This window comes from Gouania willdenowi, chromosome 10 (genome assembly GCF_900634775.1).
Source record: "Gouania willdenowi chromosome 10, fGouWil2.1, whole genome shotgun sequence".
NCBI lineage: Eukaryota > Metazoa > Chordata > Actinopteri > Blenniiformes > Gobiesocidae > Gouania > Gouania willdenowi.
This window is the reverse complement of record NC_041053.1, coordinates 39568141-39592308: the sequence shown is the minus strand read 5'-3', so window position 1 is coordinate 39592308 and position 24168 is coordinate 39568141. Positions and strand designations below refer to the sequence as shown.

Sequence of the window (24168 nt, the reverse complement as noted above, 5' to 3'; positions counted from 1 at the left end):
TGCAGAAAAGGCATTGAAATGTGATGGAGAAATGACAAAAATGAGAGTAGCGTAACAAAGATGCATAAAAAGTGATTAAAATAGGTTAAATATGGCAAGTTTGGTGTAGTTGCAGAAAAAGGGTAAAAAGAAGCATAAATGGGCTCGGAGGAAAACAAAAAAAAAAAAAGTTCTTAGTTTTCTTAAAGGCTTTTCAAACCCCTTCCAGTGTCTCGCGGCCCCAAATGGTGTCCTGACCCCAAGGTTGAGAACCCATAACAGCATAAATTACAGATAAGTACAGCTTAGTATTGTTTTTAAAGAAACGCAGGTTTATATAACAATTTAGACACGTCATTGACCCTTAAATGAATTAAAATGAATGATTAAAGGCTAAGATTAGCAGTCGGTGGCTCGGGTGAACTCGGGTGAACTCGTGCATCCTCGGCTCCACTCGGCAGCCGATCGAGGGCCAGTGTTGTGAGTCGCAGCGTGTGACGGTCGAGCTTTTGTCCAGGAGAAATGGCCGGAATTAAAGGTACGCAGTTGTGTTTTTAATCCCTTTATGTATCGGTTTGTTCTCATATTAAAGTGTTATGTGTTTGTGTCAGATTGAGATCCTTTAAATCCTACGGTTGTAAGTATGAAGGTGCTGGGCCAGCTCGGTCGCTATAATCAGAATAACCGCTGAACAGCTACATGCTCCGTATCACTAATAGCGGTTTATAGGCTGTTAAACCACCTCTTATCAGCCTGGAATGGGTGTGTTTGTAATAAGTCTTTTATCCGCAGTGTGCGCCGCTGTTTTTAAAGACGAAGCTAACGCTAGCTGCTCCTTAACTTGAGCTCTGATTGAAGATGCTGCGTTCGCTGCCAGCAGAGCCGCTCGGATTAATCGATGTCACCGAGCTGCCTCCTCGCAGCAGATCGTGTTGCTAGGAACACGTGAACGCAGCTGATCCGTCACATGATGCCTTCAGGAGCCCTGAGGGCTGATCCTTCTCTGTTCTGTGTTCTCCAGCTCTGATCAGCCTGTCCTTTGGAGGAGCCATCGGCCTCATGTTCCTCATGCTGGGATGTGCTCTGCCTGTGTATGAGTAAGTAAACACAACACCTGTCATCATCATGAGAAAGTGTCTAGAGGTACGTTAAACGTGGCCATAACCCCCATGGCTATTCTTCCTTACGCTAACGTGGGTTTGAATTAATCTGGTAAGAGCCAGATTGAGTATAATTGATGTGTATTCCTCCCTCTAACTCAAGTTCTCCACATTCTGGTGTTTGTGAACACCAGAGGTTTATTCCATAAAGCAGGTTATGTTCAAACTCTGAGTATGTTCAGGCTCAAATGAGGGAAACTCTGAGTATCTCATTCCTAAACGCGAGGTATGTTTTTCTCTGAGTCTGTTACCATGGTAACATTGTCCGTGAACTAAACCTGGTCGCTGGCAGATTTTATCAAAGAAACCCTGGGTGTCTACCTGGCTCCGCCCACCTGAACACCATTTCTTAACACTTTAATAAACCTTAACTCTTCTCTGAAACACATTAGTAACATCACACACCACAGACGTGCTCACATCATTGCTAATGTTGTGTTTCTTTATGTTTTCTTTCTAACATTGTAGATGTAGATCATTAAGTGACAGACACTGAGAGGTTGATCTGTATTAAAACATCTACTGACGTCTGTAGTTCACTGAATACAAACCTGTGGATAATATAAAGGAGGAGATGATAATTTAAATTAATACACTTTTAAGGCTGGGTTGTTGTTTTATATTGTTAGACACTTAAATCTGTAGATCACACATCTTTGAAGGTATGATGGTGCAGTGAATTATGACACCGCTCCTGCTTCAGTGTTTTCTTTATGACATTTTTTAGGACATTAAAAATCAATATAAATGATTCGATATCAAGCGCAGTCACTGTCTTTATATCCAGTGTAACAGGAGAGCTCTCTATTCAGCCATCCTATGCTGCTGACACATCTCCTAAAACACATTTTGTTCATATTGTTCACCGCTCGTCACGTCACTGACGCAATAAAGTGATGAAGCGTCCAAAAAGTGTGACTAATTACGGGTGATTTAAGCCACTATAGTCACTGAAGACTGAACGCACCTTTAGAACAGGCTCATATTCCTCAAACACCGGCTTATTTCACCCATTAGGGTGAATAAATCACTCTCTTCCGTTTGGTTGTCATGGCAATTTGAGTAATCTCTGATCCATTGATGATGGCTTTTTATCGCGCGTGTGCACGCAAGTAACCCAAGGTTTACATACTCAGGGTTGATTGACCCTCTTCATACCAGCTGTAATGGAATCAGATACTGATTCCATTAATGGATAACTCAGTTTGTTAACCCTCCTTTATGGAATACCCCTCAGGAGAATCCATTTTGCAGGCAAGGTTAGGTTCGAATCCCATATTTGATAAATAATTTTTTTCATTTTAACATATTTAACACGGCAAATTCCTCCTTTAAAAATACATATCTGACAAAAATAAACATTTTAGGGTTAGGACTAGAGATGGCGCGCACACACACTCTACCACTACACGGGGAGCTTTTTATTAATCAAAGATACAGTATCTGATTGGCTATCGCAACTGACTGTTCATTCACTTACGCATAGATATAATACACTGTGGTGTAATTGTTTTACATTTGTGCTATTGATCCAAAACGATTCAATGACTTTTTATCCAAAAATAATAATGTAATCAGTGTGAGTGAAATAAATACTGTAGCTGGATACTGGACAGTACAGGGGACGTTTCACAGATTCTTGTTATTTCTTGTAAGGGAATCGTCTATAAATTAATGATGGACATAAATAAGTAAACAACATTTAATGGCAAATGTATTCACATTTTGTTTGAATAAAGTCCAACCAACACTTATGTTTAAATGAACGGGATGTTAACTTTTCTGCTCTCATTTTCAATAAAAATACATATTATGTTTATCTGACACTTCTGCTTGTTTTTATACATTAAAATAATACTATATTAATATCAAAAAAGAAGTGCAACCAACATCTGTTCAGGTTAAATGAGCAGTGGTTGAACCTGATACTTTTCTAGTAACATGATGGTTATCATGAGGCTTCTGCAGAGCTAATGCTAACATGCTAATGCTACATGAGCTGCTGCTGAAGGTCCTGGTGGTGGATGGTGGACACAGTGAGCGACTCCTTTAGAATATCTACGTCTGTGTTAAAGCCAAAGTGTTTCACACACTGGACCCAAATGTTGCAGCATTTTATTGAACCCGTGCTGTAGTTATGATGCATTTCCTCAGCTCAGAGGGGTTTGGCCTCATTCCTTTCCTCTTCTTCTTCTTCTGTGTGTCTGTCGTTTCCCCCTCTGCAGTAAATACTGGCCTCTGTTCCTCCTGTTCTTCTACATCCTCTCTCCCATCCCGTACTGCATCTCTCGGAGGGTGGTGGACGACGCAGACTCCACCAGTAATGCCTGCAAAGAGCTGGCCATCTTTCTGACGACGGGCATCGTTATCTCAGCGTTCGGTCTGCCCGTCGTCTTTGCTAGAGCTGAAGTAGTAAGTGTGTGTGTGTGTGTGTGTGTGTGTGTGTGTGTGTGTGTGTGTGTGTGTGTGTGTGTGTGTGTGTGTGTGTGTGTGTGTGTGTGTGTGTGTGTGTGTGTGTGTGTGTGTGTGTGTGTGTGTTGTGTGTGTGTGTGTGTGTGTGTGTGTGTGTGTGTGTGTGTGTGTGTGTGTGTGTGTGTGTAATGTGGAGTAACAGGACACGACAAAACAAGTTCCACTGTCTAAATATTGTTTGGCTGCGACCTAATGAGAATACGTTGGTTTGATGTTTGTGAGTTCAGATAATAGTAATCTTATGTTATATATAGTAATCTTTATTTATAGAGCGATTTCCAGAGGTGGAACCTACAAAGTGCTGTACAAACATTTCAGAATCATCCTGTCTAAAGAGAACATGGAAGAATAGTCACAAATAACATGGGAGGCAAGAACGGGAGAAACTGTGGGTCACCATGGGCATTGGCGGCGCCCCGTATGAAAAATGGGGAAAACATCAAAAGGAGAGATGGGGGGAAAAGAGGATTTTTAAATGAGTTCCCTAAAGGAGAACAAAGTACAAAACCAGTAAATAATAAACCTCTCAGCAGAAACACAGTTTAGATAACACACAGTCACAAAAACCATAGCACGTGGGCGGGGTTTGGTGGGTTATTGGGCCTGGGGAGGGGTGTTAGGGGGCGGGGGCAGGGCGGAGAAGGGAAGAGGATTCCAGGTGCTGGGGGGGGTGCGGGCACAGCCTCTCTGGGCGCTCCACGGACACCTTCCTTGGCTTGGATGGGAGGGGGTGAGTCAGTGGAGGCATTAAACAAAACAAAATCTTTGCTTTCACTCTGACAGTCAGGTGGTGTGATGACCTCAGAAGGTCTGATTCTAGGTGGTGATGGGGAAGGGGGGTGGGAGAGGAGCAGGGACAGAGCGACAGATCTACATACTGTATATCCAAGGTTGACAGTGGGACTGATGATAAGATATTTGTTTTCAGACATCACAACATTTGACTACCAGCCCTATTTGTCCCTGGTCATTCCAATAATCCATATAACGTGTCTTAGATTTATTGTTTGCTCATTCCATGTCATTTCAACAAATGTCCGACACACTTTAGTCTCAAGAAATTCTGAAATTTTTCTGTTATTGTTCAATAGTCAGACTGTACATTTTTAGTTTGACCGTATTAATACTTTTTGAGATATGGACAATTTAGTGAGGGAGGTACTGTATGTGCCGATTTTCACTCGTTCTTATTTTTCTTCTATTTTCATCTTCCAATATCTCAGGAACTCCATCACATAGGAAAGATAAATATGGTATAGTAATACAGCTCCACCTACTCTCTCAGAATATAGAAAAATATCTGCCATACTTTATATCTGGTGGACATGACAGCTCCTCAAAATTGGAAAAAAAAAGTTAGTGTGTGTTTGGGTCTGGAACATGTTTGGATCTTCAGTAAACCCTGAACATGCCAGTAGGCTAATTAATTAAATAAAACTTACAGTGCATACGGAAAGTATTCACAGCACTTCGCTTTTCCCACATTTCATCATGTTACAGCCTTATTCCAAAAGGGATTAAATTCACTTTTTTCCTCAAAATTCTACCCATAATACCCCATAATGACAACTTAAAAACGTTTGTTTGAGATATTTGGCAAATTTATTAAAAATAAAAAATGAAGAAATCACTTGTACATAAGTATTCACAGCCTTTGAGATCAAGCTCAAAATTGAGTTGAGGTGCATTCTGTTTCTACTGATCATCCTTGAGATGTTTCTACAGCCTAACTGGAGTCCACCTGTGGTAAATTCAGTTGATTGGACAGGATTTGGAAAGGCACACACACAAAACAAGCATGAAGTCAAAGGAATTGTCTGTAGACCTCTGAGACAGGATTGTCTGGGGAAGGGTACAGAAACATCTCTGCTGCTTTAAAGGTCCCAATGAGCACAGTGGCCTCCATCATCCATAAATGGAAGAAGTTTGGAACCACCAGGACTCTTCCTAGAGAAGGGCTTTAGTGAGGGAGGTGACTAACAACCTGATGGTCACTCTGACAGAGCTCCAGGGTTCCTCTGTGGAGAACCTTCCATCAGGACGCCCATCGCTGCAGCGCTCCACCAATCAGGCCTGTATGGTAGAGTGGCCAGACGGAAGCCACTCCTTAGTAAAAAGGCACATGGCAGCCCACCTGGAGTTTGCCAAAAGGCATCTGAAAGACTCTCAGACCATGAGAAACAAAATTCTCTGGTCTGATGAGACAAAGATTGAAGTCTTTGTCGTGAATGCCAAGCGTTATGTTTGGAGGACACCAGGCACCGCTCATCACCTGGCCAATACCATCCCTACAGTGAAGCATGGTGGTGGCAGCATCATGCTGTGGGGATGTTTTTCAGCAGCAGGAACTGGTAGACTAGTCAAGATTGAGGGAAAAATGAATGCAGTAATGTATAGAAACATCCTGGAAGAAAACCTGGTCCAGAACGTTCTTGACCTCAGACTGGGGCGACGGTTTATCTTTCAACAGGACAACGACCCTAAGCCCACAGCCAAGATATGGAAGGAGTGGCTTCAGGACAACTCTGTGAATGTCCTAGAGTGGCCCAGAGCCCAGACTTGAATCCCATTGAACATCTCTGGAGGGCTCTGAAAATGTCTGTGCACCGACGCTCCACATCCAACCTGATGGAGCTCCAGAGGTTCTGTGAAGAGGAATGAGCCAAAGTGGCCACAGATAGAGGTGCCAAGCTTGTGGCTTCATATTCCTAAAGACTTGAGGCCATAATTGCTGCCAAAGGTGCCACAACAAAGTACTGAGCAAAGGCTGTGAATACTTATGTACATGTTATATTTTCATTCTTTATTTCTAATGAATTTGCATTTAAAAAATGTTTTTCATGTTGTCCTTTTTGGAATAAGGCTGTAACATGATGAAATGTGGGAAAAGCGAAGCGCTGTGAATACTTTCCATATGCACTGTGAAAGTGATCATTCTGAATAAGATGTTTTCTTTAGTGCTTACAGATTATTTTTATTATATATTATTCCTCAATGGGATAGGTCAAATTCAGAGACAAATTTCACTGTATGGCTTTATTGTATCTGATTTTAAATTATTATTATTATGTTTATTTTTTTAAATGATTATTATTATTATGTTTATTTTTTTAAATGATTATTTTTATTATGTTTATTTTTTTAAATTATTATTATTATTATGTTTATTTTTTTAAATGATTATTATTATTATGTTTATTTTTTAAAATGGTTATTATTATTATGTTTCTAAGTGTGCAGGAGTAGGGGGTACATGGGTCAAGGTTAAATGTATGAAGGGGTACAGGACTGTGAAAAGTTTGGGAACCATTGGGTTACACCAGGGTTTTTCAACATTGGGGTTGTGACCCCATATGGGGTCGCTGGGAATTCAAATGGGGTCATCTGAAATGTCTAGTAAATAATGAAAAAAAAACAAACTTTTAAATTATTGTTATTCAAATGAAAACACCACACGTAATCTCAAACAACTATATTCAATACTTTCACTTCCTCAAATATAAATGTAGTTAAAAAAACTGTATAAAAATATCTGAGCTTGTGCTACTCGTAACAATATATCCCAAACATGATCAAAATAATTCTAACTTGTGTTTGTTGCTGTTATATTGTAGTTGTGCGTTAGTTAACGTGTTTTATCACTGCTGTGTGTCACAGATCGCCTGGGGAGCGTGTGCGCTGGTGCTAACGGGTAACATAGTCATCTTCGGGACCATCCTGGGCTTCTTCCTGGTTTTCGGTTCCAACGACGACTTCAGTTGGCAGCAGTGGTAAAAGGAACCGACGGAAGGGGGCGGGGCGGGTGGGCGGGGCTTAGTCTGAACTGTTTTTATTAGCGTTATTATTATGGTATCACTGTTTGGAACATGTTCTTATGTTATTTATATGATGAGTGCCCATCCATAGACTCACTCTACCAAACCAGTGCAATACTTTTACTTTGGTGACTGCCTGAACTGTACCGGGGATGGAAACATGTCGGCTTTACTGTAGAAATGTGTCTGGTTTTTTTGTTTTTATTGTTTTTATAGTTTTTTCCTCCATGTTTGAAGCTGCTGTGAAAACATGTTGTAAAAAAATACCAAACTGAATGTTTCAGACGGAAACAGCCAAGCTTTTTAGTGTGTGAACGCGCTCGAATACGACCTTTGAAAAGGAAAACACGCCACAGAAAAGGCTGGGAACGCTCAGGATTAGACGAGGACAGCTAAGACCTGAGCTACTTTTAACCCGCACGCTCAGCTTCACACAAAACACGTTAGACCCACTTCCTGTTCCTTTTCACACTTGCATCTCTGGTGCATGTTTGGTCTGATCGGTTCCACTGTGGATTCTGCTACGGTGAACATTTTAGGACATCCTCAGGTCTCTGAGTGAGCTATTAGGACAGGGGTGTCCAATTCCGGTCCTCGAGGGCCACTATCCAGCATGTTTTAGATGTTTCCCACTTCCAACACACCTGATTCAAATGATTAGGATCGTTATCAGGCTTCTGCAGAGCTGGATGAGGAGTTGATCATTTGAATCAGGTGTGTTGGAAGAGGGAAACATCTAAAACATGCTGGATAGTGGCCCTCGAGGACCGGAATTGGACACCCCTGTATTAGGAGAACCTCTGTCATTTAGCAGATCAAACAGACTCATGACTCAGCAAAACCTTTGTCAAATGACACGGCCTCAGGCTTCAAAATAAAAGTTGTCAGACTCAACAGCGACTTGACGTATTTTGAAGAAACCATAGATACACAAGATGTCATCAATATGTGTCGCTTCGGATACGAGAGTAAGTTGAAAGCTATTTCCTGTTCATTTTAGTTAAAAGTTAAGATATATCAACATTTCATTTAACTATGAATTTATTAATCAAACAATATGCTGATGTATCTTGACTTAAAAAGCAAAAAAAAAAACAGATTTTCAACTTACTTGTCATGTGTACTTTCAGTTCCTTCAAAATAAAACGCCATGTTGTTTTACGGCCTAAGGCCATTGAGTCTGACTACTTTTATTTTGAAGCCTGATGAAGTGGCCTCACTTGTCCAACCAAACGTATGGTTGGACATGTGAGGCCGTTTCATCTGACAGAGGTTTTGCTGAGTCATGAGTCCGTTTGGTCTGATAAATGATACTGATGTCTCACTCTGAGACCTGAGGATGTCCTACTATGTTCACCGTATGCTGGGCTGCCTTCTGCTGTTCGTCTGTGTGAGGAAAGTTGGACATAATCTGCTGCAGGCACTGCGGTAGGGGGGTGGGGGTGGTGGGGGGTTGGGGCTCAGGTGCAGACTGCTGCAGCGTTTAAATGCATTAACGGCGGCTAAACCAGGAGTTAAGCACCTGCTTCCTGCTGGAAGCACCGATGTGTGTTTAGATGGTTTGTTTGTTTGTTTGTTTCTCCGTTTGGAAACTGATTAGTCCGTTTGTTGTTAAAGAAATCAAATGTTTTAGTTTTAAAGAAGAATCAATGCCTTTGATCACATTTTTAATCCTTAGTTCTTCCTTTTTTGAAGCACACGTGCACATGTTCCTCCTTCTTTAAAGCTACAAAAAACACCCAGGGTCATATGTTAAGGTTTCATTTATTCAGAGAACTATTCCTCAGGAAATCCACAGTGATCCCCTGACAACTGCCAGTCTTCGTCTGCTGACCGTTTTGATGTTTCCTTTGAAGTTTTTTTGGGTTAGATTTCGGGTGGCACTACTGGCAGTTTTCAATCAAAACATGTCAGGAGATCAAAGTGGATTTGATGTTTCCTTTGATTTTTCCTTGACCTCAGCGTCATAATTCCATGCACAGATTCCTTTTTGTCTTATTTTTAAATAATATTTACAGTTTTTCTTTATCCAGACAACTGTTCCTCGGGAAATCTACTTTGATCTCCTGACATGTTTCAACTGACAAGTGCCAGTAGTGCCAGTAGTGCCACCAGAACCCAAGAAAACTTCAAACGAAACATCAAAACAATCAGCAGACGCCTCTGACGAAGACTGGCAGATGTCAGTCGGAAACTGCTCGTCTTCTTCAGAGGCGTCTGCTGTTTGCTTGACCGCTGCGCAATAATTCCAGCAAAGTTCTTTTTGTCTTCTTTTTGAATAATACTGTCATTATTCAAACTATTATTATTCTAATATTGTGAAAAAAGAAAACACAAAGAATCTTTCTTGAATTATTATGTGGAAGTCATGGAAACGTCAAAGGAAAATATCAAAGCGATCAACAGACGCCTCTGAGGGAGACTGCCAGTTGTCAGTCGAAACATGTCAGGAGATCACAGTGGATTTCCTGAGGAACAGTTGTCTGAATAAATGAAACCTTGACATATAATTTAAAAATAATCTTGTTGGAAATTAACACCCAGGGTGTGAGTGTGTGTGTGTGTGTGTGTATTTACACACAACAGGCTCAGATGTTTTGGATGAACTAAAAAAGAAATCCCACTGGAAGCTAGAAACCAGGTGGGTAAAGGTCTGAAAACGTGCTGAAGTTCCTCGTTGCTCTGAATGAAGACTGGAGTTCAGTCGTCTGCATGGTTTCATATTTTAAAACTAAGGGTAACTCCACTGTGTGAGTTCTCATGTCTGCTGTAAACTCCCGCGTGTAGCTGGGACGGTTTCCTCCTGTTGGGCTGTTACTGTATTTATTTATTATTTGCAGGGCGCTTTGTGTCAGTGTCCGTCATTTTCTATCAACAACATTTGTGTTACAGATGCAGAAGTCAGCATGTTGGTTTCTTTTTTATTTTTCAATAAATGCTGTTTTTGGAACATCTTTTGTCTTATTCACGCACAACAAAAACTAAATGAGCTTTATGTCTAAAAAAATAATCGTGTGATAAATCATCAGGTAAATACAGGTATTTGGTATGAACCGGTATACCTCCCAGCCCTAGTTGTGCTTGAGTATTTTATGTGTGACTTACTTGTACTAAGTAGGATATATCAGCACTCTTTACTACAGAAAGTGTATTGCATTCACTTGGAAAATTAATTGAAAAATGTCTGTTTTTTCTTGAGTTTTTCACAGTCATTTCTTTTCCAGTTTTTCGCAGTAATTGTTTTGCTCTCAATCTGTTGTTTCAAATGCCTTCTAAGGTCACAAAAATATAAGGGGGAAAAAATTTATCCAAAAAACAGGAGGAAAATATTTTTGTCCAAAGAACAGGAGTAATATTGCCCAAAAAACAAACCTTTCTTTGGGGTCCGAATGGTCTATGGTCTGGTATGGGTCCACAGGCCAGTGTTTGGGCACCATTTATTTGGACCGTTCCTCAAGCTCCGACTGTTCCTTCACATTTGAGGAATTTGTCTTTGTATAAAAATAAAAAAACTCTTGATACAGTATTCTATGGAGCGTCTCTCCTGCTAGACTCAACATGCCCAAAACCTCTAACTCTCCAAATCCCCCCGAGGGTGAAAGTTACTCCCCAAATCTTACTCGTTGTAACAGAACTGAGCTTCAGTTTGAGTGGGAGATGCAGTTTTTATGAACCTCCAAGAAGCAGAAGAAGCTTCTCCACCAACAGACCTTCATCACTTCGTTGGGTTCATTAAACGTTGAAGGAAACGAGTCGTGCACTCCGTGTTCTGTCCTGAAGGATTAACGGGATTCTGTATTTTTGGATCCCGGTGAGGAATCTGCACATGCACAGATGAGCTTGAGGAGGTTTTTCCGAGCGACCAGGGACGAGGACTTCAGTCAGATCCAGTATCTGACGGCCAAATGCACCAGGCTGGCTCGAGATAAAGGTAGGTCGACCAAGGTCAACCTGTTACTGCCTCAATCTGACCACTTCCTGTTTAGGATCAGGATTAATATTTGTATCAGTGCTTCAAGAATTACTCATTTAATTCCAGCAATTACATTTTGTCGTCTTTTTTCAAAAAAATGTAATTTGATCACCTGACATGTTTTGACTGTCAAATGCAGTTTCCTGAATAAATGACACCTTATCATATTAAACCCCGCGGGAGAAGGTCACGTCCCCCCCTTCAATGAACATTGCAGATATACCTTATTACATAATGACTAAAATGTCATTTGAGATATTAATGACATCCTCTTCTGACATGAATGGGCACTCGTGCGTGCACCGCACACACCAACACTCTAGTGTCTAGTCTAACGTTATTCAAAAAGAAGACAAAAATAATCCTCCTGTAATTACTACGGAAGTCAAGTTTTGAATGAGTGTGTTTTAAGGGCCTGTGATATGTACGAGAGAAGAAGAAGTCAGAGTTTTTGGAGCAGAGTTTTGTTGAGCAGGGATTCATTCAAGTTGAAACCAGTATTGATGAGATCTGTGTGGAAAGAATGCATCCAAGATGTTACAGAGGGTGAAATGTAATAAATGCACCAGAATGATCAGACCTGTTAAAGGATCTATTCAACATACCTTTACCTGAATGTGCTGACAACAGGAACGTTGCCATGGCAACTGGAGAGCAAGACCAGTCAATCACGTGTGTGTGTGTGTGTGTTACTGCAGCAGAGCTGGACAGGGAGTGTGTTCTGTCCAGAGAAAAGCAGCGGATGCTGCAGGAGGAACTGGAAGCTGCAGCTTCTCAGATCTTTCATCAGACGCATCAGAACATGGAGCTACGGAGGAACCAGGACCGACTGATCAACAGGATCCGACAGCAGCAGGTCCACATCTACATTTAAACTCACATCAGTTAAACATTTGGAATGCAGACTCCCTCCCTCCTGTTTGAGCTGCTGAATGTAAAAACTCAGTCTCTGATTCACAGCCGACACATTCTGAATGTTTAGCTCATTTTTATTTCATTTGAGACAGAAATTCATGCCAAGCATGAAAAATAAATCTAAATTCCATCATCCATCCATTTTCAGACCCGCTTGTCCTGTTTTTCAGGGTTGCGGGGTCTAAATATGAATGTTAAATCTAAATATAAATGTTGAATCTAAATCTAAATATTAAATCTAAATGTTTAAATCAGTTGTCAGGTTTAAAGCTAAATGTTTAGAAATTATACAAAGTGGGCTGGTCAGCGCATTTGATCACATTTAACATTTACATCTAGGTTTAACATTCACATTTAGATTTACACTTCACAACCAATTTAACATTTAGATTTAGATATAAATTTATTATTTAGTTATGCATTTAACATTTAGAGTTAGATTTAACATTTAGATATTTATTTAACATTTAGACTTACATTTAGATTTAGATTTAACATTCACATTTAGATTTACACTTGGCAAACAATTTAAGATTTACATTTCGATTTAACATTTACATTTCGATTTAGCATTCACATTTAGATTTACACTTGGTGAACAATTTAACATTATACATTTAACATTTAGTTTTAACATTTAGATATACATTTAACATTTCAATTCCGATTTAACTTTCACATTTAGATTCACACTGTGCGACCGATTTAACATTTTGATTTAGATATATATTTAAGATTTGGATTTACATTTAAGATTTAGATTCAATATTTAGATTTAAGATTTACATTTAAGATTTAGATTCAATATTTAGAATTAAGATTTACATTTAAGATTTAGATTCAATATTTATATTTAACATTTACATTTATTTTTCATGTGTCCACATTTTTAACAGTGATATAGCACAAGTTGTTTTACATGAATTTCTGTCTCAAATGACAGAAAACATCTAAATGTTGAAAATGAAGTTTTTCCTCCTCCAGGAGCTGGTGGAGCTGCTCCATCAACGTGTGGTCCTCCTGGTGGAGGAGAGCTGTCGGGATGCAGAGCTGCTACGACAGGTGGGCTCCGAGCTGCTGTGTGTGCAGAACTCTGAGGGGAAGCTGGAGGGCCTGGTGGAGGAGCTGCACCACGAGGCCCAGCGCAGAGCTGCAGAGGCCGAAGGCCTCCAGATGAAGCTGCACGCAGAGGCCCAGCACAGAGCTGCGCTGACAGAGAGCCTCCTCACAGAGCTGCACGGGTAGGACCATCACACATTATCACATGCTCACATTATCAATCAGAAAAAACAGATGAAAGGAAAATCAACACTTTATAATTAAATATTAAACCAATCAAAATAATTAAAAAAACAACGGGAATTAAAGTTCACAGAGGAAGTTGATGCAAATTGCTAAAATTAAATATAACAATAATGAAATAAATAAAGAACAGGGGTTGATTTGAAGGGAAGTGTGTTAATGACCTTTTAGGGCAGTGTTTTCAACTTTGGGGTCGGGACCCCATGTGGGGTCGCCTGGAGTTTAAACTGGGTCGCCTGAAATGTCTAGTAATTAATAATAATAATAAAAAAACTAGAAAAAACACTGTTTTAGGGTCTGAAACCTGCATCGAGAAGCATTTGATGTTGACCTTTTTAAATCTTTATCATATGTAGTAAGACAGTGGAGCTGCAGAAGCTTCAGGCCATGAACAGAACTCTGACGGACGAGATGAAGGATCTACGTAGATCTCACCACCAGGAGGTGAGTTTAACGTTCTCTACACTCAGCTGGAGTCTAGACCTCCATGAAGAACTGCTCCATGCAGATATTTTACACTAAAATACTTCCAAATGTCTAAACATTGTTGCACAGTGTTATTGTTGTTGATGCCTGCAGGGCTGGAGCAGCAAAAAATAACAACAAACCAAAAGTACGTTTTAGCTTTGTTTGTTATGAACACAGAACATTCCCTCTGATCAATATTTCTCACATCTGTAATCTTATAACGAAAAACGAGCAGCACAGAAATGACCAATTCCTGAAGGACTGCTGTCCTGCATGCTTTTTGGAGTTGTTATATTTATTTACATTTATGTGTCAAATTGCGTATATTCTGTCATTTCGTGTATTTCTGTCATAATTTTGTGTATTTTCTGCGTTGATCTGTCTGTCATTTTGTATAATTTTGCTTTTTTTTTGTTTTGTGTATTTTTGTTGCTGTGTGTTCATTTATTCTTCAGGAACAGTTGTTCCTAAAGAACAATTCTTCCTTGCCAGCTTCCATAGCTTTGACTTTATTAGCAAACCTTCAACTTTTATGACGATATTGTGTTTTGAGTTTATTTTCAGAATTTTGACTGTAATCTAATTTTTTCGACTTTAATCTTGACATTATATTCCAATTTTATTCTCTATAATTGAACTTTAATCTCGACATTTTGACTTTATTCTTAATTGGCCTATATAACAATTTTAGTTTGGTTTCTTTTTTTGAATTCTGCTGCATTTCCTGTTTGTGAATAACATCCAACATGAGTCACAAAGAGCCTGAGCTCAGTTTCCTCAGTATTTTGTGTATGTTTTAGTCCAGCAGGTGTCAGGATTGGACATATTATCAAACCTATACTCTGACTTCTAATCCTGAGTTTAAATGTCCAAAGATTTAGTGACTGGATGAGTTTTTAATGAACGAAGAAGAGCTTTTGGTGTCGTGAACAGCTGGTTCTGGTGTTTCTGCAGTAACACACACTGGCTTTGTGCTCTGTCAGGTTAGTTAAGGACACTGTGATGAATCTCCAGCTAAAACCTGGAAAAACAAGCTGCGGCTGGCTTTGGAAAAGTCATTTCATGAAACATTAAACGCAGAATGTAATGTGTACGAGCTGTGGATCGAGTCAGGTTAGAAAGACTTAGACTGGCATTTATTTCACTTTTCATAAGTTTAATGCACTTCTGTCAGAAACCAACGCCCAATGAGGACGGTTCTTTAGGTGGTTGAACACAGACATGAATATTCTAGAACAGTCATGTGGAGACAGGGACCATCTATAAGGGGGAATAAAGGGGAGAGATTTTTGGGGTCCATTCATAAAGTCAGTAAAATGATGGTCTATTATTCTATGAATCTGTGATAACCACATTTATTTATTCATCTGAATAATATCCACTGTTATCCAGGAACATTTATTATGATTATTATTTGCACCATAGTATGTAGTCATCTTAAAGATGTAAATCCTTGTTTTAATCAGAAACAAAATTAGTTAAAAGGAACAAAAAATGGTGAAAAAGGATTTTAAAAACCACAGAAATTGGTTAAAAGTTGCAAATTAGAGTGGACAAAAAATTAACAGAAAAAGTGGTAAAAAGGGTTCAAAGTGTCAATATTGGCTTAAAAGTGACAGAAATGGGTAATGGGGTGGGGGTGGGGGTGTGGCTTGGGCTAATGTCATTTTAAAAGTGCAAACAATTATTCTAAATTGACAAATAATGGGCATGACAAACTGTTAATGTGGTTAAATTGGCAAAAATGAACATGAAATATGGTGAAAAGAGGTTAAAAGTGACAATAATGGGTCAATGCATGCGACATTAGGTGGAAAAGTGGTGGAAATGTCTGAAAGGGGAAAAATTGTGCAGAAAAGGCATTGAAATTTGATGGAGAAGTGGTAGGAAACGGAGTAATGTGGCAAAAATGCAATAAAAGGAGCAAAAATATGGCAAGAAAAGGTGATGAAAATAGGTTGAAATATGGCAAGTTTGATGTAGTTGCAGATAAAGCGTAAAAATAAGCAAAAATGGGCTCAAATTGTTAAGAAAATATTCTTAGTTTCTTAAAGGCATCTGGCGACCCCCTCCCTGTGTCTCGCGACCCCAAATGGGGTCTTGACCAGGAGGTTGGGAACCCCGTTCTAACGGTGTGTTCCTCTGTTGTCTTCGTGTGTTTTAGGTGATGAAGCTGCAGCAGGAGAACAAAGGGAGTCTAAAGAAACTGCAGCAGACAGCAGAGCAGTTTGAGTGGCTTTGTCAGCAGCAGAAACACTGGATGCTTTGTGTTAAAAGGTTTGTGTCTCTTTATATACAGTATAATATATAGTTCATAATGCACCACTAGTAGTTTACACCACAGGACTAAGGTTTCTCTGCAGGACATTGTCCAAAGCAGAGATGAGCACCTGAGGGCCACGTTATTAACATTTAATAATGACCTGAGCATTAACACTGGGAAGGACAAAAGGTTTCATGTTTTTTTTTTGTCGTCATCATTTTGTGTATTCATGTTGTTATATTGTACGTCTTGAGTCATTTGTTGTGTTTTTGTTGATATTTTCTGTGATTTTAGGGCCATTTTTATGTTTGTAGACTAGTGTTGTGTATTTCTCTGTCATTTTGTGTGTTTTTGTTCTCGTTTTGTCTCTTTTTCCATAATTTTTTGGTGTTTTTGTTCTTGATTTGTTTGATTTACGAGACATTTCACGTGTTTTTGTTGTCTTTTAGTTTTATTTTAGAGCCTTTTTGTGTTTTAAGATTCATTTTGGGTATTTTCCTGTCATTTCTTGTGTTTTTGTTATAATTGTCTCTAATTTCGGGCCATTTTGTGTCTGTAGACTGATTTTGTGTATTTTTGTGTCATTTTGTGTGTTTTTGTTGTCCTTTTGTTTGTTTTCTGAAACATTGTTTGGGTTTTGAGAATCATTTTGTGTATTTTTCTGTCATTTTTTGTTTTTTCTGGTGTTAGTTCGCTTTTTTAGCCATTTTATGTGCTTTTGTTTTTGTTTTGTGTATTTTCGTTGTCGTTCAGTTTTCTTTTTGAGCCGTTCTGTGTGTTTTAAGAAACGTTTTGTGTATTTTTCTGTAAATTTGTGTGTTTTTGTCATTTTGTTTGATTTGTTTTGTTTCAGTATCTCTTATAATGTTTTCATTCCTTGATATACAGTATTTTCTTCATATTAAAATGTTTTAATGGACATTTTAATGCAGTTAAAACACTCTACACACGATAAATGCTTCCGTTACCTTTTTTTTTGTTGATCTCGGGTTTTACTTTTTGTTCACATCTTTTAAAATGACATCATAAATCTTTGAAAAATACATCCTGTCCGCGTTCAGGTTGGATTGTTCTCCAAATACATCCCACTCTGTTAATAATGTTAATCTGATGCACAGATGTGTTTATTACAGTAAATGGCCCAGTCCATGTTCCAAAAGAAAAGAACACACACACATTAAGGAAAAGCAAACGTTCCTCCGTGTGTGAAGCACAGACAGGAAAGCATTCCCATAATTACTTTTATTGTTATCGACTCCAACAGGTTCAAAGACTGTCTGATGGAGGAGAGGGAAGCTCGAGTACTGGAGAAGAAGACCTTGGATGACCAAAGACCATCACCAAGTCTACACTACCGCCCCCTGCTGGACACACAGAACTCTAACAGGTCAGAAAATCATCCAGATTAAATTTCAGTTGAATCTGCTTTATGTTTTTTTTGTCCTTGTGTTAAATGTATCTTTGCGTTAAAGCAGTGTAACATCATGGGACGTCGATGCAGTGACTAAGCAGGAATGTGATGACGTGAAGAAGTCGTCCATGTTGTATGAGGAGATCTTTAAACAGGTGTGTGCGTGTGTGTGTGCGTGTGTGTGTGCGTGTGTGTGTGCGTGTGTGTGTGCGTGTGTGTGCGTGTGTGTGTGTGTGTGTGTGTGTGTTCATTGAGCTTGGACATGGGGCGCCAAATGTAGAAACTCGGTCACTGTTCCATAGCTGACATATTTTGAACATTTAGTTCATTTTTCTTTCGCTTTAAACAGAATTTCATGTAAAACAGCATGTTCTGTATCATTGTCAAAAATGTGTACACATGAAAACTAAATCTAAATGTAAATGTTAAATCTAAATGTAAATGTTAAATCTAAATGTAAATGTTAAATCTAAATGGTCAATCTAAATCTAAATGTTAAAAGTTTAAAGCTAAATCTGTGAATGGGTTTGGTCCAGAAGACATCAGTGAGATGTTAGTCAGGTATGAACCCAGCAGGTCTCTCAGATTTATGAACACAGGTCAGATAGTGGAGACCAGAGTTCACAGCAAACATGGTGACGCTGCTTTTAGTTGTTATGCTGCAAAGAAGAAGTGGAACACACAGCAATAGAGCTGAAGTCAGCATCACATGGAACATTTTTAAATCTAAGTTATTCAAGACTTTGGGAGGTAGATTTTTAATCACGTTATTGTTGATTTCATGTTTTTACTGCAGATTTACAATGTTTTTACTGTTGATTTTAATGTTCTTATTGATTTTTAAGCTGTTGAATGTTTTATCTTGCACTTTTTGAATCACATTGAATTGTCATGTGTTTGAAATGCACTTTACAAATAAATTTGTCTTGCCTAACATTTATATTTAGATATGAATTAAACATTCAGATTTACAGTTAACATTTAGATTTAGATTGCACATTTAGATTTAGATTGCACATTTAGATTTAGATTGCACATTTAGATTTAACATTTAGATCTAAATTTCACATTTAGATTTAACATTTATATTTATATGTAACATTTAGATTTAACATTTACATTTATTTTTCACGTGTACACATTTTTAACAGTGATACAGAACATGTTGTTGTACATTAATTTCTGTCTTAAATGAAATAAAAATGAGCTAAATGTTCAAAATATGTTGGCTTTGAAAAAGTGACCAAGTTTTTACATTCGACACCCCATAGTTGGATGGGAAACGGTGCAGGAGATGGATTTTTCTTTGTAAACAAACACTCTCATCACAGACAAACTCCACCCCCACAAAAAATCCCAGTGTTCATTCAAATCTTTGGACATCTTTGAACTGGAAAAACATGCAAAGCCAGAGGCGGATACATTTGTTTCGTCGTCACCACAGCGCTAACGTTGCTCTTCCAAAGCTAGCACACACAGACCAGTTGAATAAGCATGTCTGCTGTAAGCTGCTCAAAGTAAAGAGACTCAAAGGAATCTGGGTGGGTAATGTTCTGCTTTAGCCTCTAAAATGTCTCCCATGGGAACCAACGCTGGAGTTTCCATCTTTACAGGAATAGCTTGCAGCTTCAATTTTCATGTTTTTGAGAGTAAAATATTGATAAATGCTCTTATTATGACATAATGTGGCCTTTGAGTCACACATTTATGACAACTCAGTGGTTTTCTTTTTATCATAGCACTTGTGAGTGGGTGGGCGGGTCAAAGATCAAACCCATCTTAATAATTCCAGAAAGATTTTTTTTTGTCTTCAATATCAGTTTTCATTTATTCAGACAACTGTTCCTCAGGAAATGTACTTTGATCTCCTGACATGTTTCAACTGGCTTTGATGTATCCTTTGAAGTCTCCTTGACTTCCGCGTGATTATTCAGTTGTCTGAATAAATGACACCCTAACACATTCATATAAAACCCACTGTAGGCCTATAGTTTGATGACAAACGCAGAAAAAAAGCATCTTTGAATGAAAATTGAAGTTTTGTGATCTTTTTCCTGCTTTTATGGATCTAACGCTGGTGATTTGAAGGTTTTCTGTGCTTTCTGTGACTCTGAATCTGATGAAGCTGTCAGCGCCGTCGTCTACATCAGTAACTCCTTTGAAAGGACACGCTGCTGTCTCATGATTTGAAACCTTCGGGCTCTACTGGGTTTAAAACATCTGGAACAATTCACTGTGTTAGAACTGCCTGCAGAACCTTTGGATCCCTCAGTAGATCCTTTCAGGTTGACTGGATCTAATCTCTATAAATCTTTGGACCAGAGCTGAGTGTAAATCTCAGGAATTAAAAGAGAAGAGAAGAATGAAAACACCACAGCATCCATGTGATGGCCAAAGCTTTGTGGACTTTAGGGAGACGGAGCCAGAACATTCATTTGCGCTGTGGTTGGGTCGGTGTTTGCTTGTCACTCTTCTTCTCGCCGTGGCCTTTTACAAAGTTCAAGAGCAATGTTTTTGCAATGCAACAGGAAGTCCAAATCATCCCACAAAGTACTCTTTCTTCCAGGAAGCTTCACAAATCCAGCGCAGTCATCTCAGACTTAGGGAGATTTTCTCGCCTCAGTCGAAGGTGTTCGATGTGTTCATCTGAAGTCGGAGAATCTTCATCGTCAGAGCTTTAAACGCTGGGATTTACTGGAAGCCTCGCTGAGCCAATACTCGTGTATGGATGGTGGCCAGTTCCCCCCGAGGAGAACCTTCTGAGAGGGTTGATGGTTGGTTCTTGGTGCCAGAGTCACATCTGAATGTCTTGGCTTGGTCCCAATGGAAGCTCCTCTTCCAAAGCTAAGTGGGGGCTAATAACGAGTGCCAGTAGCCTCTGAGCTCTATTGAATTATTCTGATTGAGAGCAGATGATGAAAAGTAGGAGTTTCTCTTCTTCCTTTGAGTCCCTGCAGAGCTGTGGGATGGGAAGCATTTATCTGAAGGAGCTGAGAAGGTCCGTCGGGCACACACAGTTAAAACACATTAGCAGCTCCTCCATGTTTACAATTAACAGCTGCTGAAAACAGAGGCTTTAAAGACGTCCTGAGACAACAGTGTTAAAGTCCACAGACACATCATCATCTTGGTGCATTAGCTTAAAACAATGCAGCTTTCCTATCAAATCATTGGTTTTCTCTGCTGTAATGAAACGTGTGTAAAAGCGTCTCCTCTCTGTTTACTGCTGGGTCTGTTTGTTGGTTTGGCAGATAAATGCTTGAAATAAATGATGGCATTAAATTAGCTGTGGAGGTGAATGGGTTTGTATCCTTGTCAAAGTTAACTTCAGGGATGCTCCAATGTTTTTACAAATGTGGCCTAAAACCTTTGAAATATCCTTGTTATTAGATCGATGTCTAACAAAACTCATTATTTTGCACCATATTTGTTTTATTAACTTTTAAAAATGGGACTACTTTACAGTTTTAGAGCCTGTGTTCCTCCATTTTGAAATCACGTGATTGATGATGTCACACGGCCCCACTGCCTGTAAACATCCCATTGTTTTCTATTGGAGTGAAACATTCAGCCTGATTTTTAGATCATTTAGTAGCTTTTTTACATCATTAGAAGCTTTTTACATCATTTAGTAGCTTTTTATATCATTTTGTTGCTTTTTACATCATTTAGCTGCTTTTTATATCATTTTGTTGCTTTTTACATCATTTAGCTGCTTTTTACATCATTTAGCAGCTTTTTAGATCAAAATAACCATTTGCACCTAAACTTGTTCCTAAATAATCAGGAAAAGTTAAAGATGTTAAAGATTGAACGACTCCCACTCAAAAGGACTTCTGTCCTCAGGGTTTGTGCATCTTCAATACTCCTTGTTAACTTCAGACACCAGAGCATCAGCCGTACATTGTTTAAGGGAAAGTAAAGGTCACTTAGGAGAGCTCTTCTTCTCTGCAAAACCTCAGAGTTGGAACTGTCGCCCCCTGGGGTCATAGATATTTTTCTCGGGTCACAAATGTTTTTATCCTCTTTCCATAAACAAAAGAGGTTTACATCATCATCTTTAAATTTTCCTGATTTTTTTAGAACAACCAAAAGCAGCACAAGTTGTCATTTTGACTAAAAAAATCTACTAAATGATGTAAAAATCAGGCTGAATGTTTCACTCCAATAGAAAACAATGGGATGTTTACAGGCAGTGGGGCCGTGTGACATCATCAATCATGTGATTTCAAGATGGAGGAACACAGGCTCTAAAACTGTAAAGTAGTCCCATTTTTAAAAGTTAATAAAACAATTATTGTGCAAAACACTGTGTTTTGTTTGGCATAGATCTAATAATAAGTACATTTCAAAGATTTTCAGCCACATTTGTAAAAATTGTAGTGTATCCCTTTAAGAGGTAGTTTAATCAGATTTATTGAAAATTACTTTGCGTAATGATAAATGTTGATTTTGATTGACAGCTGCATCTGTTCAGGACAAAAACCTAAAAAAGTAACTTTTCAGTTTTATTGTCTATCGTATGCTAACAACATTGACCAGATTTGTGAACTCAAATACTCGTGAATATGCAATGCTATGAATACGTTCGATGAAGTGTAATTGGGCACTATGACGCACTCTTATTAGATTTAAACATCCTGGTTATTGTGGTGGTTTATTTTGGTCTGCATTCAACCCGTTTTCAAATAGATGTTTTTAATATACAGTAGTGTGTTTGATCATTATAATATAATCTAAAAATAATCAAAGTCCTAATAATGAAGAAATGCACAGACTTATAGGTGGAAGAGGAAGTGTTCATAAGTCAGTTCATATTCACATAGCAGTAATAATTTACTTGGTATTAATATATATGGTAATTTGGACATTAGTGGGACACTTTTAGATCGCTCAGACATCTGACGGAGCAGAAATGCAAAGAATGAGCGAGTATTGTTTTAAAATCTCCATTTTATACATGTTTTACTGCACGTTTAACAATGTGGCTCCTTCATGAGAAAAACAAGCATTCAAAGCAGACCTGGGGGGTATTGCACAAAAGTCAGATAAATACATCCAGCATAAAGGAGAATGCGTGGTTAGACAAAGTCTGGTCTGCGCTATCTTGGAGAAATTGGTTGCACGTTTGCTGAGTCATGATAAAGAGACGGGGCTTAGTTTAGTAAAGCCGGCTGTGGATGTTTGAGATAAGTGGGCGGTGACGGCTTTCTGAAGAAGACCATGAATTAGATCACAGAATCACAGATAAAAGTATGGATCACGGACGCACAGCGTCGTTTACATCTGCCTAATAACTGCGGAATGAAGAAATAAGACATGATACAGGAAAAAGGAACAGCCTCATGTGGGAGAACCGAGTTCAATTCCCCGCTAGTACTTAACTTTTTATTTTGCCGCAGAGGCTAAATCACCATGGTTACAGGTTAGCTGTAGAGGCTAAATCACCATGGTTACAGGCTAGCTGCAGAGGCTACATCACCATGGTTACAGGTTAGCCGCAGAGGCTAAATCATCATGGTTACAGGTTAGCTGTAAAGGCTAAATCACCATGGTTACTGATTGGCCGCAGAGGCTAAATCACCATGGTTACAGGCTTGCTGCAGAGGGTAAATCACCATGGTTACAGGCTAGCTGCAGAGGCTAAATCACCATGGTTACTGATTTGCCGCAAAGGCTAAATAACCATGGTTACTGATTAGACACAGAGGCTAAATCACCATGGTTATAGGTTAGCTGTAGAGGCTAAATCACCATGGTTACTGATTAGCCGTAAAGGCTAAATAACCATGGTTACTGATTAGACACTGAGGCTAAATCACCATGGTTATAGGTTAGCTGTAGAGGCTAAATCACCATGGTTACTGATTAGCCGCAGAGGCTAAATCACCATGGTTACAGGTTAGCTGTAGGAGGCTAAATCACCATGGTTACAGGTTAGCTGTAGAGGCTAAATCACCATGGTTCCTTGTCCTGCATAAACTTGGCCTGACTTGGGGATAAGTTTATCCAGAATAGCTGATTTTTCCAGGCTTTATCCTCTATCCTGGTTTTGTGCAACACCCCTCTGGAGTCACAGAAATCCACATCAATGGGAGTTAACTCAGACTTAAATAAACCAGATAAACCCTGAAGCCTGGATTGAGCTTCTACGTTAAATCACCCTGTGTTATCTATCTGCTCTCAGGCAGGACGACCGATCAACGGATACAGGAAACCACCGTGAAGACAGGAGCACGGAGCTCAACCTTCTGTGAACCACAAGAAAACCTCCACATGTTCGTCCTTCACTGTTTATCATCACACCTTTTTTTTCTCCCTTTGAAAACACGACTGAAATAAAACACAGCACTAAGTTTCTTTCTGTCTTTGTTTGGGCTCCATGTCTCTCACACGTGCACATCATGTGT

At 39.1% G+C, this 24168-nt stretch overlaps 2 protein-coding genes across 6 annotated transcripts; both read left to right on the top strand.

The window, feature by feature from the left end:
• The first annotated feature begins 374 nt into the window (after positions 1-374).
• leprotl1 (leptin receptor overlapping transcript like 1) lies at positions 375-7992 on the top strand. The gene is made up of 4 exons (XM_028460001.1): positions 375-517; positions 1001-1076; positions 3365-3551; positions 7269-7992. Exons 1-4 carry the CDS (start codon positions 502-504, stop codon positions 7383-7385), a joined length of 396 nt encoding a protein of 131 aa, XP_028315802.1. The 5' UTR covers positions 375-501; the 3' UTR covers positions 7386-7992.
• Positions 7275-24118, top strand: LOC114471291 (uncharacterized). 5 transcript variants are annotated; one of them, XM_028460000.1, is made up of 8 exons: positions 7275-7381; positions 12098-12255; positions 13299-13555; positions 13973-14060; positions 16249-16361; positions 17612-17734; positions 17820-17913; positions 23946-24104. In XM_028460000.1, the coding sequence occupies exons 2-8, from the start codon at positions 12142-12144 to the stop codon at positions 23982-23984; spliced, it is 828 nt and encodes a 275-aa protein (XP_028315801.1). In that variant the 5' UTR covers positions 7275-7381; positions 12098-12141; the 3' UTR covers positions 23985-24104. The 5 variants fall into 5 exon arrangements, with proteins under 5 accessions (XP_028315801.1, XP_028315799.1, XP_028315798.1 ...); XM_028459998.1 differs by lacking the exon at positions 7275-7381 and adding an exon at positions 8127-11357 and having other exon boundaries at positions 12101-12255; XM_028459997.1 differs by lacking the exon at positions 7275-7381 and adding an exon at positions 8129-11357 and having other exon boundaries at positions 17823-17913.
• The last annotated feature ends 50 nt before the right edge of the window (positions 24119-24168 follow it).